At 45.2% G+C, this 16,019-nt stretch overlaps 1 protein-coding gene and 1 long non-coding RNA gene across 2 annotated transcripts in view; one reads left to right on the top strand and one right to left on the bottom strand.

The window, feature by feature from the left end:
- Positions 1–396: 396 nt before the first annotated feature.
- Positions 397–12,637, bottom strand: RAB5IF (RAB5 interacting factor). Its single transcript, XM_058287036.2, has 4 exons — positions 12,317–12,637; positions 10,480–10,583; positions 3,306–3,435; positions 397–945 (listed from the first exon to the last, which is right to left on the bottom strand). Exons 1-4 carry the CDS (start codon positions 12,428–12,430, stop codon positions 904–906), a joined length of 390 nt encoding a protein of 129 aa, XP_058143019.1. The 5' UTR covers positions 12,431–12,637; the 3' UTR covers positions 397–903.
- A 96-nt stretch (positions 12,638–12,733) lies between these two features.
- The window catches only part of LOC131275777 (uncharacterized), a 29,190-nt gene continuing 25,904 nt past the window's right edge, over positions 12,734–16,019 (top strand). Inside the window, exon 1 of the long non-coding RNA XR_009183210.1 lies at positions 12,734–12,884. This is a non-coding gene — a long non-coding RNA (uncharacterized lncRNA). The remainder of the gene's footprint in view (positions 12,885–16,019) is intronic.

Genomic DNA, 16,019 nt, shown 5'->3' with positions numbered 1-16,019 from the left:
CTGGCAACATTGGTCTTGCCACCTTGTGGACAAATGTAAAATAACACCCTTTGAGCCTAGCTCACTGCAGGGAGGCCAGCTGCATCTTTGTGCAGTGCAGGGGCTGAGATCCAAAGCAGAGCTGGCCTTGACACGTGTGTGCAGAGATTTGGTCAAAGGTCCTGGGGTACGAGAAGGTGATTAGACCTCTCTCCACAAAGCCAAGGTCACAGCATACCCCAACAGCAGCCCTTGACTTCCCTGTTCTCCCACCCTCTAAAGGGGAAAAGGTCTGGCTGGAGCTTCTAAGGGAGGGGAAGAAAGGATGAGGTTGGGGAACATCACCTTTAGTCAACCTCCTAAGTTCTGGGGCTAGAAGGGGGTGGGAAAGGCATTACCAGCTATGAGCAACAGGTACTCAGTTAAAGATTTGATTTATTCAAATATCTGAAAACATTCTACAATGAAAACTATTATTAGATGCTGCTTGTACTGTGCTATACGGCCCATGCACATATTGCCATACTGTTTTCAGAAGACATGAAATGCCACTGATAGTTTAAAAACTGTACACCTGATGAAGAGTGAGGACAAATTAATGTTTCATCCGGATCCAGAGGTGCATCAAATTAAAACAACCAGTTCCAATAAGTAAGCGGGTGTTCAGTGATGGGTATCCAAGAAGAAATGGTTGGTGATGGACAATTCAGAAATGCTTCCCAAAAAGAAGGATGGTTCTTTTAAAAAGTTTCAGGTCACAATCCTTGCAGAAAACACTGTGATTCCCAACACACTGATTCTTGGTCCAGGAAACATCGGTCTTCTAGGTTCCACGTGAATGGAGTACCTCTACAATCAGGTTTCTGTGCTGTAACTAAGAAAGTCCTTTGGACAGGGCAGGGAGCAGGTGAGGGCTATACACCATCAGTCATAATGGATGGCAGTGTAGAAGATGATCCAAATGACCTAGAAGGGAGAAAAGGAATGTTTATAAGTCAACAATGGCTTTTTTAGGCCCGTATTCCCCAAAACAAAAATGTCAGCTAAGAATGTGTACACAATGTGCTTCCCAAAGGCTAGCCAACACACAATCTGCTTGGAGGCCTACATTACTTCACTGAAATCAACCTGTCTGTAACCCGGCCTGGGCACAAACCTCTCCCCCAATCCTCACCACCCAGAGCAATCTGAGTCCCAGGGACTGGAGTTATAGTTACAGGCAAAGAAGACTATACTACTAGCAGGTGTTAGGATTAGAAACAAATTTGGTAACAAAACACCATCATACCCCATTAGCTCCATATCAAATAACACAGTGGTTTTCAAACCTGGCTGTCCACTGGAACTTCTGCAGACCTTCTAATATATATTATATAAATAAATATAGATAGATGATTCCCAGTCTGATTTTTATTGGTCAGAGATTCTGATTTTTTATTGGTTTGGGCTAGGATCTGGGTATATAAGGGTTATTTGTATATGTATAATTTTTAAGTAATTTGAGATATAATTCACATACCATAAATTTCACCCTTTTAAAGCACACAATTCAGTGGTTTTTAGTATATTCACAGAGTTGGGCAAACATCACTAATTCCAGAACATTTTCGTCACCCTGGACCCATTAGCAGTTATTCCTCATTAACCTTAGCTACTCCCATTCACTAATCTACTCTGTCTCTATGGATTTACTTATTCTCAACATTTCAGGAGCAGATGTAGTTCAAGCGGATGAGTGCCCCCCTCCCACATGGGAGATCCCAGGTTCAATCCCCAGCCCCGGTACCTCAAATAAAAAAACTGATAGACATTTCATATAAATGGAATCATACAATGTATGGTGGTTATGACTGGCTTCTTTCATTTAGCATAATGTTTTCAAAGTTTATCCATGTTGTAGCATGTATTAGTACTTCATTCTTTTTTATTACCCAAATAATATTCCATGGTATAGCTTGACCATATTTTGTTCATCCTTCTATCAGTCGATGGATATTTGTCGTTTTCACATTTTAGCTATTAAGAATAATGCTGCTATGAATATATTTCTAAATGTCTCACAATTTTAATATGCAGCCAAGGCTGAAAATCAGGTGTAGATGCTTATGGTAGGCCCTGGATTTGCACATCACAGGGAGCCTGCATGGCATATCACGCCACATCTTTTGGGATAATCTGAGAGGCCATGCCCCTAACATGAGGAACCTTTTTTTTTCTTCAATTTTTTAACTGTTTTTTTTTTTTTAAGATACATAGATCACAAAAAATGTTACATTAAAAAATATGAGGTTCCCATATACCTCGCCCCCCCACCCCCACTCCTCCCATATCAACTTCTTTCATCATTGTGGCACATTCTCAGCATTTGCTGAATGCATTTTGGAGCACTGCTCCCCTGCATTGATTATAGTTTACATTGTAGTTTACACTCTCCCCTACTACTTTCAGTGGGTTTTTTTTTCTCATGGGATCAAAGCTCCATCTCAATTAGATGGAGTAGGCATCACCATCTCAGTATCCTCAGGATTGGGGAATGAACGACGGACTAGAGTAGACTTAATGTTATTCCACTATAGACTTATTGTTATTCTAGCAATGAAGAACTTTTATCATTGATGTGGAGGCAGTGGCCACTGGAGGTTCTGAGGGGAGGGAAAGGGGAAAATTAGGTGTCATATGGAGGCATTTTCGGGACATTGGAATTGTCCTGAACAATGTTACAATGACAGATACAGGCTATTATATATCTTGTCATAATTTACAAAATTGTGTGAGAGAGAGTTTAAACTATAATGTAAACTATAATCCACACTTAGTGGCAATGCTCCAATATGTGTTCATCAATTATAACAAATGTACCACACTAATGAAGTATATTGTTAAGGTGGGTAAGTGGGAGAGGTAGGGAGGGGGGCATATGGAAGCCCCTGCAATTTTTATGTATCATTTATGTAATCTAACTATCTTAAAAAAGTATTTTTAAAAAGTGAAAAAAAAAAAAGATCAACTCAAACAAATGTATCACAACAATGCAAGGTATTGGTGGACGGGTGATGTATGGGACCCCTGAAGTTATTCATGTTTATTTTATAAGTTCACAACTTTTACTTTTACTTTATACTTATTGTTTAAGTATGTTCATGTATGAATGATATACTTGAATAAAAAATATATTAAATTTTTTAAAAAAGGAGGTACTGGGGATTGAACCCTGGACCTTATACATGGGAAGCAGATGCTCAACCACTGAGCTAATCTGCTCTCCCTTAGGAGCCTTCTGACAGTCAAAAAAAAAAAGTATTGCTGCACATAATCAGCTAACATACCATGAACAAGGCAAAAGATGTCATAAACCCTTCTTTTGTGAGCTCCCACGTACCACCATATTCTTCCTCATCTATCTGTAGGTAGTTGCTGAAGTAAAGGTACAGGACTCCTGCATTGATCAGGCAGAATCTGGAGGGAGGGAAGCAAGCACAAACAAAAACAGTAAGCTCAGACCTCCCACCACCACTGCCCAGCTCTAGCAGGGCCCTCACTGCGTTCCACAACTAATTGTGTGGATGTGTGTCTTCTCTTACCAGGCAGGGGGTGACCTAGAAAGAAACAAGTTGGGCTCAGAAAGACCTGGGCTCAAACCTGAGCTTCACTTTCATGGTTTTAAGACTGTGGCAAGTCTCTCAACACAGGTCTATTCCCTTGTCTGTAAAACAGGGAGCCTGAAGATTAATATGAAGGCAAGTGAAACAAAACATAAAAATGGCTTGGTCTTCAATGCTACTGCCCAGCTGGCTGAGAGAGTGACTCAAAGGAGGAATTCTCTTTAGTTGTCCAGCAAAAGCGAAAAGAATACACAGAGATTCTCTAGGCCCTCTTGATGTAAGACCAACTAGAATGGCTGCTGAGTAAGCTATCCCAAACAGGACCAATGCCTGATATGAGCCTCCAAGCAGCCCTAGCTGGAGCAGGGATGGAGGATGGTAATGGAATAAACACATGCTAAACTACTTCTTCACAGCCTAGTTGAGCAAGCAACAGCTCCCTGCGTAATTCCCAACAGAAAACTTCAGGATGTCTACTGTCTGTCACTGCACTCAATGTAGAGGTGAATAGGAGAGTTCCTGCCTTCAGCCCACCATCTATGATGGGACTTAAAACAGCAATGAGAGGGAAATGGATGTGGCTCAACCAAATGGGCTTCTATCTACCATATAGGAGGTCCAGGGTTTCATGCCCAGGGCCTCCTGGTGAGGGCAAGCTGGCCCACGTGGTGAGCTGACCCACGCAGAGTGCCAGCCCATGCAGGAATGTGGACCCACACAGGAGTGCCAGCCGATGTGGAGAGCTGGCGCAGCAAGATCACACAACAAGAGACACAGAGGAGAGAAAATAAGAAGTAGCAAAACAAAACAGGGAGCTGAGTGGTGTGAGAGTAATCGCCTCTCTCCCACTCTCTTAGAAAGTCCCAGGGATTGGTTCCTAGAGCCACCTAATGAGAATACAAGCAGACACAGAAGAACACACAGTAAGTGGACAGAGAGCAGACAACGGGGGGAATGGGGGAAGGAAGGGGAGAAATAAAAATAAATCTTGGGAAAGCAGACTTGGCCCAATGGATAGGGTGTCCACCTACCACATGGGAGGTCCATGGTTCAAAAGCCCCAGGCATCCTTGACCCATGTGGAGCTGGCCCATGCACAGTGCTCATGTGCACAAGGAGTGCCCTGCCACGCAGGTGTGTCCCCTGTGTAGGGGAGCCCCACGCGCAAGGCATGTGCCCTGTAAGGAGAGCCACCCAGCGCAAAAGTGCAGCCTGCCCAGGAGTGGCACCGCACACACAGAGAGCTGACACATCAAGATGATGCAACAAAAAGAAACAGATTCCCAGTGCTGCTGATAAGAATAGAAGTGGTCACAGAAGAACACACAGCAAATGGACACAGAGAGCAGACAATGTGTGTGTGTGTGTGTGTGTGGAAATAAAAAATAAATAAATAAATAAATCTTAAAAAAAAAAAAAGCAATGAGAGTGGAATTGAAAGTAGTTGTTTGTGAGTATCCCTAGGAAGGTCTTTAACCCATCTAACGGACTACTTAGCTAACACAGGAATGAGAATGCAGTGCAAAACAGGAACACATTACCCTGCTCGATAGATGGCATGGCCATCATGTAAAAGTAATTTTATTAAAGTGGTCAAGACTTCTTTGTGACTTTTCCAGTTACTGCATATAATCTAGTGGGGTAGCTATTAGTCTTATGCCACATCCCTTCTGAAGGATAAGATGGAAATATACAAAGAAAGCTGGTTTCCTCGCAGAGGATGAGTGTGGGCTGGCATAAAGGAAGGCAGTTCAGTGACACCAAGGAAGGTAATCTGTAAAGGTGGAGGGTGTGAGACCCTGAGGCTCTCTGAGCAAGGTGGCCATGGGGTGGGGTATACCTTTAAGTCTGGTTTTTAAGTGGCGAGCCTGCTGTACAGGCTCTCATTAGTGGGCAGAACAGAGGCCAGGAGACTGTTTAGACTTCATTCATGCTTCAGGAGAACTGTGACAGTTTGGAGCTATGAACCCCCAAAAACACGATCTTAAACTCAGATCTGTTCCTGTGCGTGAGAACCCAATGTAAAGAGGATCTTCTGATGGGGTACTTCAGTTTAGGTGTGGTCCAGCGGCATCAGGATGGGTCTTAATCCTCTTACTGAAGGCCTAATAGGGAAGGTCACACACAGAGAGCAAAGGTCAGAGGTAGCAGCCAGAGCTGAAAGTCACCCAAACCTGGAGAAAGGAGAAGCCAAGAGAGGCCACCAGGTGCACAGCCATGTGACCGAAAAGCCAAGAACCAAGGATCTCTGGAAACCAGCCCCAAAACACCACGGTCTTCTGGGAGAAAGCATCGTCTTGACGATGCCTTGATTTTGGATTTCTCCTAACCTCAAAACTGTGAGCCAATAAATTCCCTTTCTTTTTTTCTTTTATTATTATTTTTTAAAGATACATGGATCACACAAAAATTTCCCTTTCTTTAAACCAACCCATTGCATGTATTTGGTTTAGCAACGAGGAAACAAAAAAAAGAACAAAGTCTGAGGACAGAGACTGAGAGTACAATGGTTCCGGTAATGCAAGCAGGGACTCAGGAAAAAGAAAAGGTTTTCTGACGGAACGATTTCCCACAAAGTTCAGTTCTTGGCTTGGTCCTGCTGTGGTCACATTTTTTTCTGCCAGAAATCTTGGGATCCAGCCAAATTTGGCCACCATTTCTCCAACAAGAGTCTCATTTTGGACAGGCTGACTTAAGTAATTCTAGATGGAGACTACTAATGGAAGCTGGAAATGTCACTCTGAGGCCCAGAAGACAGCGAGGGTTAGAGAATACCTGGAGACTCACTAAGAGTTTCTTTGTAAAAGTGGTTGCTTGGTGCGATGTGGAAAGGGAGTGGAATGACAGAGAGATTTAAGGACAGAATCCTGTCAGGGAGGGAGGACAGCAAAGCTTGAACAAAGCAATCAAAGAGGAAAGAGGGGAATCAGCTTGGGACCATGCCCCTGAAGTTTAGTGATGAAGGGGTGGCCCATGCTCAATTCACCAACAAAGGCAGTGTCTGAGAGTCTGCTAAACACTGGGCCTCACACACAGGCCTGAGAGCACGGCAGCCTGTATAGTGATAGTTTTGGGACTCAGTCATCATTACCTTGCCCCACTGGCTTGTAGTTCCACCAGCTAAACTCTAAGTATGATCTATTATCTCCTCAAACACAAAAACTGTTGATGAGGATCACCAGGTCAGAAACAGTCTTGGCTCAATAAAAAGAAATGGTGGCATTAATAAGTCAACCAAAGAACAACCCAGACACTGATTTCCCATCAAGTGCAGGACTCAGAACTAGGGAGAAAAAGGCATTACGCTCTGCCTTCTAGAGCTTACACAACTAAGTAGAAAGTGAAATCACAGAAGCAAAGGTCATGTTGGGGTGGTCATCAGGAAAGGACTGAAAGGGCTCAAACTGAACTTTAGGGATAGGCATTCTTTCCATATTGTAAATGAGGGAGGGAACTACATAGAGGAAGTGAACATGCTGGAGTGGCGGTGGGGAAGGACAATGAAAAGATTGACTTTCAAATGGGTTTTTAAAAATTCTATCCTAAAAAATATTCAGGAAGAATTTTAACCAAACAATGAATCCCCAGCAAACACCCTGACTTCAGTGCTGGAAAGCTACATACCAACAGCAATGTATTACCTTGTTTTCAGGGGCTCAATGAGAATTCATTTCAGCTAAAAAAGTAATAATTGGGAAGCGGACTTGGCCCAGTGGTTAGGGCATCCAGCCTACCACATGGGAGGTCCGTGGTTCAAATCCTGGGCCTCCTTGACCCATGTGGAGCTGCCCCACACGCAGTGCTGATGCGCACAAAGAGTGCCCTGCCATGCAGGGGTGTCCCCTGTGCAGGGAAGCCCCACGCACAAGGACTGCGCCCCGTAAGGAGAGTCGCCCAGCGCAAAAGAAAGTGCAGCCTGCCCAGGAATGGTGCCGCACACACGGAGAGCTGACACAACAAGATGATGCAACAACAACTACAAAAAATACGGAACAGACAACTAGGGAAGGGGGTAGGGGGAAAGGGGAGAGAAATAAAGAAATCTTAAAAAAAAAAAAGTAATAATTAACAAGAATTCACTGAGCATGTATTAATCACATGCCACGCTCTCGTGAGAGAGACAGGGAGGGAGGAGGGAACGGATGGTTTCCCTCTCTGACATGGCAAAACCATGGCAGACACAGCAGAACCATCACTCAGGTCTTACATCAACCAACAACGAGACTACAGGAAATGATGGTTTTCCTACAAAGGCCCTGTAGCAGTTTGATATAGTTATGAATTCCAAAAACAGATACTGGATTAGGTCTGTAACCTGGTCTATACGTAGGTGTGATTAAGTTATGATTAATGGCTTTGATTGGACCATGTCATTAGGGCATTGAGTCCCCACCCACCAAGGGGCAATGAATCACAGATAAAAGACATGGCAAAGGACAGAGCTGGAGTTTTTGCTGTTGGAGTTTTTGATGCTGGAGTCTTGAGCTGGAGCCCCAAGAAGTAAGCACACAGGGTTCTGCTTGGTTGTGAGGAAAGAGAAGAAAGCCCCAAGAAGGTAAGAATCCTGAGCCTGGAAAGAAGCAAGCCCCAGGAAGAGAGGAGCCCAGGAAGCCTGAACCCTGGCAGGTGTTGCAGCCATCTTGCTCCAACACGTGGCAAAAGACTTTCATGAGTCTTTTATGTTTTATGGTCTGGTAACTGTAAGCTTCTACCCCAAATAAATACCCTTTATAAAAACCAGCTTATTTCTGGTATTTTGCATCAGCACTCTTTTGGCTGACTAATACAGACCTTAACTGGTGGCTATACCACAGTGAAACAAAGAGAAGCAAGTTGGGTTGAGTGAAAGGTGGCTCTCCTAAGCTGAGGCCTTACCTTTCTAGTACAGGCAAAGATTTTGGAGAGGAGAGGGTCACCAGATCTCAACCCAAGCAGCTGCGTCAGACAGAGCGAGGAGAGAGGACAAAAAAATCAAAGTCCGCAGGCCCTTTCTAAGAGCAGGGGAGAAGGAACTCACGTGGAGTGAGAGAAACTTGTTCTACTAGCTCTAGTCCTTGCTATATCACTTCCAGGTTAGATGACTTCAGAGAAATCTTTTAAAGAATCCCACAAGACCAAACAGAGGGGAGAGCTCTGAGACGGTGTTATCCCTCTCCTAGATGAGTAGCCTTCGGGTGATGAAAAATACCCCCTTGCCCTTAGGGATTTTCCTACAAACATTTTCAATCAGTTGTCTGCCTTTTCTCTCATAGAAGCCTCAAATGAAGTCACCATATTCTAAAAATTTATCAACACACCATCTCCAACCTGAGAAGACCTCCATGAACTCCAGGTTCTATGCCACAGCCCACCAATCAGTCCTCATCAAGTGCCCACTCTGTACAAGGTTAGGTAGGGCACATATTCTTATTGAAAGTTTTCTGGTACAAAGGCTTTGCTTAGTATTGTAAATCAAAAAACTTTCTTATTTAGAACTAGGGACTACATATTTCTTTTTAGTTACCTTCTAAGAAAAAAGGCAAGCCAAATGGATCAGAAATTAGTTCAGTCTTTTCACCCTAGAGTAAGAGAAAAATAAGAGTGGGATTACCCCTAAAACCATCAACACGACTTTACATGGGAGAAGGTGACAGTCTGTACTCCCTGTGAAAAGAGAAAAGGCCACAGGTATTCCATTTCATGATAGCTTGCTCATATTTCATTCAATATGGTGGACACATGGACTCACTTTCAGTGGCTTATTAATAAGTTGTCCAGGGACTGGTGTCAATTGTGCAGCTACTGTCCACAGGAGCACAATAAAACATGGAGAGCCCAACCTCCTACTCTTTGACTCCCTTGAAAAAGCAGGGACCTAACACCTTGTATGACATCAGGACCATCGTTCTCTCCATCCACAGCCTGCTGGGAAAACCCAGCATCCATAGCCCTTTGAACACACATGCTGCCAAACTCTGGAAAAAACCCACCACCTTTAAGAAGTACCTGCAAGGGAAACAATTTGGCCCAAAGGACAGAGCATCCGCCTACCACATGGGAGGTGCGCAAGGAGTGCCCTGCCATGCAGGGGTGTCCCCACACAGGAGACCCCACACGCAAGGAGTGCACACCGCAAGGAGAGCCACCCAGCGCGAAAAAGATGCAGCCTGGCCAGGAGTGGCGTTGCACCCACGGAGAGCTGATGCAGCAAGAAGACACAACAAAAAGAGATGCCGATTCCCGGTGCTGCTGACAAGAATACAAGTGGACACAGAAGAACACACAGTGAATAGACACAGAGAGCAGACAACTGGGGGTGGGGGGAGGGGGAGAGAAATTTAAAAAAATAAGTCTTAAAAAAAAAAGAAGTACGTGCAAGAGCAAGTCTCCAGCCAATAGCCCTGACCCAGACTGTCCAGCCTCTGTGTTATCTTTTTATTTTTTCCTTAGATGGCTTATACTTTTTTTCTACATATGTCATGTCATTTTTGTTTTTGTTTGTTTTTAAATTAAGTCTCTGTTAGGCCCTTATGATGAATATATTAAATAAATGCATTTTGTTTTTTTCAGGGGGAAAAAAAAAGTAGGTACCTGAAACAATTCTGCCCAAACCATGTCTAAGCACACAAGAGTGTCTGCCACCAAGAGGTGATGTGGTGGCTTCTATAGAGCATGAGGCCACTTTGGACTGGGAATCAATGGACTGGCCCAGCTTTTATGCTCCCAGGTCTGAGAACTGAGAAGTGCTGCTCCAGAACCAGGAGTGCCTCATGGGGCCACTTCTTTGCTTTAGAATTCAATTAAAACAAAACAAAACAAAAAACCCTCCAAAGTAGCAATGGCCTTTTCCATGAGAGGAAAACAAATGCTCTATTTGAACAGAAATGATACCATGAACATGAAAGACACCCAAGACTTACCCTGCTATTCCCAAGAAACCCCGCAATGGCAACACTCCCCAAATGACACCCAGGATCACAGCAATGATCTGTCGGAACCAGTAGATCACATCTAAAAATTCATCCTGTAGAAAAGACAGATAAAGTCGCTTAATGCACCAGCATGTATTATCTGCATGGGTACCACAGGAGAGCTTCTCATAGTAGGGAATGAACAGAAAAACTTTCTGACAAACACATCTTCAGGAAAATTTCCCCAAAAGCAAGGGTATGTGGCTCTCAAATTATATGCACTTGTCAACATCAGGTCTCCACCTCTAAAATGGAATCATAGTAGTACTGAATTACAGGAGAAAATAAAATCAAGAAAACAGATTAAGTTTGTTCCTGTATATTTTCCTCAAACTTTTGTCATGCACCATCTCTTATATAGGTAGAAATCTATATAATCATCTTAAGTGATGACTCCCAGAGTGCTCTAAATCAGAAGCTTAGAGAAGTCACTTACTTTTTAAAAAAAAGTTGCAATAAGTGAAATGGCCGTGGTAGTAATTGTGCTACCTGACCAGGGGAACTTTTTTTTTTTTTTTTTTTAAAGGTGGTACGAGGGATTGAACCCAGGACCTCATACATGGGAAGCAGGCACTCAAACCACTGAGCTAGACCCACTCCCCTGACCAGGAGAGACCTACACTAACGGTCTCCCCAAGTAGAAGGGTTGACTGTTGAATCCACTCAACACCATCTTCCTACCCGTTGAATTCTGAGTAAGTCACAGAAGAGAGAAAGGATTAGAAATGAAAGTGCTGGAGGCAGGTGCCAGCACATCTAAATTTCATAGAAAGACATGAAAGGCTTGGGTTTCTGACCTGCCCTAGATTCCAGAAACCAATCCTTATACAGGGAAAGAAAGAAATGACACAGCAGATCATAAAGGGACAGAAGGTTTTGCAAGAACTGGGCGGGGGTGGAGGGTTGGGGCAGGGCTGGGGGCAGGACAAGGGCACCTTCAGGAAGTGGCTCCCATCCCCCCCTTACAGGAACTCCAGGAACAGAAACCCACTTCCGCAATTCAGAAAAATAAGGGAGAGATTGCAAATTCCTCTCAGGCTACCTGGAATCAGTCTGTTTCTGATGGTTTCTTACAGATCATGGAACAGAGCAAGGATATCCTGAAGCCCCAAACCATTCCTCACACACATGTGGTGGCGTTCCTCCCTTACACTTACACACGCATACACACCCTCAAAGGTGGCCTCAGTCTCCTCTCTCATCTAACACTTCTTAGGGTATTCGGTTTTTCTCATTCTACAGTAAAGCAATAGCAGCTCACTATTAGTGCGCCTCATTATCCGCTAAAGGCTGTAATGCACCACTGCATCCCACTTCTGAGAATTAAATGAGATAATGTACGGAGAGCACCTGACACGTGGAAAGTACACAAGCATTACCTGTGTTTTTTACCCTTGCTGTTCATGCTAAAGACCATATAATGTAGGTAGCTCGAAAAAAATAAGGAACTTACTCAAGATCTACAGTTAGTAAAGGGCGGAGGTACAGCAGAATTCAGCTCACTCATCCCCTGTTCAGGCGCATGCCCTGCCCGGTGGGGGCAACTCCTCTGCACCATTCTCGCTGCTCCCCGCACGACCCAGCGATCCCTCCCTTAGGCCACTCTGCCGTGAGCCCGGGCCCAGCTATCAGGCCCGTCCCCACCGAACTGGTTGGACCCTGAACCCCAGCCCCCACCTCCAACATTCGGTCGCACCCGGGTGGGGACAGGAGCAGGCCCGAGCCCGTTCGTCTTCCAGTCCCAATCGGCTCCTCGAAGCTTAGCCCTCGCCAGGCCCCGCCGCACCTTGTCCTCCCAGGCCGCGTCGCTCCTCAACACCTTGCTCCAGACTGAGACTTTGAGGGCCCCGTTGGCCAGCTGCGGCTGAGACGGCTCCTCCTTCCGCCGCCCGCCGCTCATCCTCCCGCCAAGCCGCCCGGGCCCGGCCTGGGGCGCGCGGGCCGAGTCAAAGACAGCCGGGGTCCGGAGTCGCGGGTCAGGGCGCGCAGGGCGGCAGCAGCCACAGGCTCAGTGGTCAGGCCGGCGCTCTGCGGCCGCTCTGACTTGGCCGAGCCTGCCAGACTCAGCTCTCTGTAGCCGCGACCAGGAGCGCGGGGGGAGGGGCAGCGAGGCGCTGCGCGTCCTCCTGCAGACGTGCTCACGCAGCCAATCGGCGGCCGCGCAACCGTCGGAGGGCAAGAACGGCCGTCGCTCGGCGCAAGCGCTGTATGAGCCGCGGAAGTGATAGTCACCTTCCGTCAGACTCGCTGTAGGGCGAGAGGGAAGGGACAGGTTTGGCAAGGAGAGGGGACGCGAGCGCGAGGAGGCGCTGTGAAGACAGGACTCGCATCTGAGGCGACAGCAGAGGTTGGACGTGAGTGTCGCCCACTGCGCCCGTTTCTCCCCACAGGCAGCAGCACTGCTTTTTCTGAGGCAGCCTTTTGCTCTCTCTTCCTGAGCCCAGACTCTGCTCCCCGGGAGACGTTACTCATTTTCTTCCCTTAACCCTGCACGTTTTGTAGGACCTTGTTTAGGATATGGAACTCTTTCCTGTAATAATTAAGGCTGTCATTTTGCCCAGCACCCTCTTTTGATAGATGTAAGTCCTGTGACCCAGAAAGGAGAAATGATTTTCTAAGGCCACATAGCAAATTGTAACCAACTGAGAACTTCCTCAGGGGAGATAAAGGGAAGCACTTTATTTGGTATAAAAATATCAGAGTATTCTGTTATTGCATCCTCACTATGTGCTAGATCATCGATTCACAAATTGAACAGCAGTCCATCACCGGGGAACTTGATAGAAATGCAAATTCTCCAACCACCATCCCAGACCTACTGAATTATAAATAATTCTGGGGATGAGGCCCATAACCTGTGTTTTAACAAGCCCTCCAGGTGCTCTGGATGCACACTGTGATATGTACTATTGAGACCAGTGACTTGTGTACTCTGATCTTCACATCACTTCTTTGGAGTGAGTTTCTGGAAACTCAAATAGTAGTCAAGTCTGTCTGACTCTGAAATCTGTGCTCGTAACTTTTAAGTTTTAAGCCTTAAAGATTACCAGTAAGGGAGTGGATGTGGCTCAAGCAGTTGAGTGCCTGCCTTCCACATGTTAGGTCCTGGATTCAGTTCTTGGTGCTTTCTATAGAAGACAGACAATGAGCAGACATCAAACAAAAACAACAAGCAAACAATGAGCAAAAACAAATGAGTAGGAAGCAGATGTGGCTCAAGCAGTTGAGTGTCCACCTCCCACATGGGCAGTATGGGGTATATTCCCAGTGCCCCCTAAAGAAAAAACAGACAACAAGCAGACAAGGAACAAACAGATAAGGGACCCTGGTGGGGGGAGAGGGGGAAATGAAGAATATCAATAAGGTTAGAACATCCTTTGCATACCTGTCAACATTCACCTGTATTTCTCCACTCTAAGTGAGCAACAGAATCTCCTAGGGCAGGGTTTCTTAACAAGGGATCTGTGAGCATGAATTGAAATTTTTAAAAAAATTCTTGTGGGGATATATTGGTGTGGGTGTGATATATTTATTAAATAATACGCGGTATAATATGAACTTAGTAAAGGGTCTGTCGGTTTCACCTGCCTGGCAAAGGGGTCCATGGAACAAAAAAGTTGTCCTAGGGAGACTTTTACAGAATAGCTAGTGTTTTCCACTCCAACCCCATCCCAAGGTCCAGTTTCAGTAGGTTGAATGGGACTGGACCCCAAAGGGTGATACATGCTGCAACTGGTAGAAGGGCTGTTATACCTGACATGGGTACACTCCTTTAGTCCTAACTTTCATACTAGTTATTCTTTTCAGCCCTGCCTCTTTTCTGAACCAGTTTCCCTTTTATATGTAAAACCATGGTAAAGCCTAGCCAACTTATTCCAGTTTGGAAGTGCTGTGTCCATTGACTCAAAATCTCTTTCACTGACTTGCTGGTGGCACATGGCTCTGGAGACCTACAAGAGTCTCCAGACAAATGGACCACGGTATTCCACAATGTCAGGAGAATACTTAGCCCATGATCAATGACAGAATAGGGAAGTTTTCATTCTACTGCATCTGATAAAGGTATGTAATGGGGAATCTAATTTAGGGGGATAGGGAAGACTGAAATCTGAATGAAGAGTGGGAGTTAACAAGGAGAAGTGGAAGAAGGAGGAGGGAAAGGGGAGAGAACATTATCAGAGAGGAAGCCTCATAGGCTAATGGAAAGGAATGAAGCTATAAGAAGGGGAAGGAGGGTAGGACTTGAAGAATTTGAGTATTCTATCAAGGACTAGAAAAGTCACTGAAAGGATTTGAACCGGGGAAGAGATCAGATTTGCATTTTAGCAAGGTCACTCTGACAGCTATTTGGAGAACCCGATCAGAGCGGGAGACTCAGTGGGAGACTCCGTTAAAGTTTAGAAGTCACTCAAGTGAGGACCTCACAAACCCACAGGGGAGTCGCTCGTGGCTCTAGGACATCTGGGGCCATTTTCACAGAATTCCAGGGATGGTGTCATCAACATGACGATGTAAGATATCCCCTGGAAAAGTCTCTCCTCAGAATCAACTAATAAAAGGACAAATCCCACATGTTTGGAACTCTGGAGGAAGATAGAGACTGGAGGAGGACTCCACAAACACTGAATTGAAGAAAAAAGGGGAAAAAAAGCACACCCCAAACAGGTAGGAGATATAAGTCCCTGCCAGTCTGGACACCCCCACCCCCACCCAGTCCAGTGCAACTTAATGGTCACAGAGGTAGCACAGCCCAGGGCCTGCCTGCCGCAGAAGCAGACCATAGAGCCACTTGGAGCAGAGAGTTAGAACCCAAGGACCCAGTCCACAGAGACCCAGGGTAGAACACTAGTGACAGAGGAGTGCCGCATACAAAAGTGTGCCCAGGAAAAAAGAGACCACAGCAGAACTGTTGGCAAGAGGTAAACACACTCAATTCAGTCTCTGTTTGCTGGACCACCTAAACACAAAACAGACCTTTTTGGATTATGCCCATCTGGCTCCCCTGGGGTAGGATATCCTAACAGGAAAGAAACCGGAGGAAGAAAAGGCACATGGAGAAAAAAAAAGTGGGGGGAAATTGAACTGCTGTAAGTCAGGAAGGGTCTCAGAACTGAAAAGCATAATGAAAAGGGGGTACTGAGTAAGGGAGAGAACTTAAATAAATAAGCGCTGGGGAGAAAATTCTGCACAACAGCAAATAGAACAGATCAAGATTCCTAGAGAAGGAACAGAGGAAAAGAAGCTTTCTCTTGGAGGTGAAACAGTTGCACCTAAAACGGCAAATGTAAAAGTTGTACCACATATCTAGGGCAAAATTCAGATGCAGAATACCTAAAAAAATCTTAACAGTTAAACATGGGCTACTCTGAAGGTATAAAGAATAAGCCGGACCAAGTGTCAAAGAAGAGCTGTAACACAAAGCCAATCAACAAAAAAACCCTAGGCAAGAGGAGAAAACTGACCTTTAAGTTAGCATATCAAAATAATCA

The sequence above is a fragment of the Dasypus novemcinctus genome, chromosome 24 (genome assembly GCF_030445035.2).
Source record: "Dasypus novemcinctus isolate mDasNov1 chromosome 24, mDasNov1.1.hap2, whole genome shotgun sequence".
Lineage (NCBI taxonomy): Eukaryota > Metazoa > Chordata > Mammalia > Cingulata > Dasypodidae > Dasypus > Dasypus novemcinctus.
Note: the sequence above shows the minus strand (reverse complement) of the source record. Positions and strands in the feature narration are given on the sequence as shown.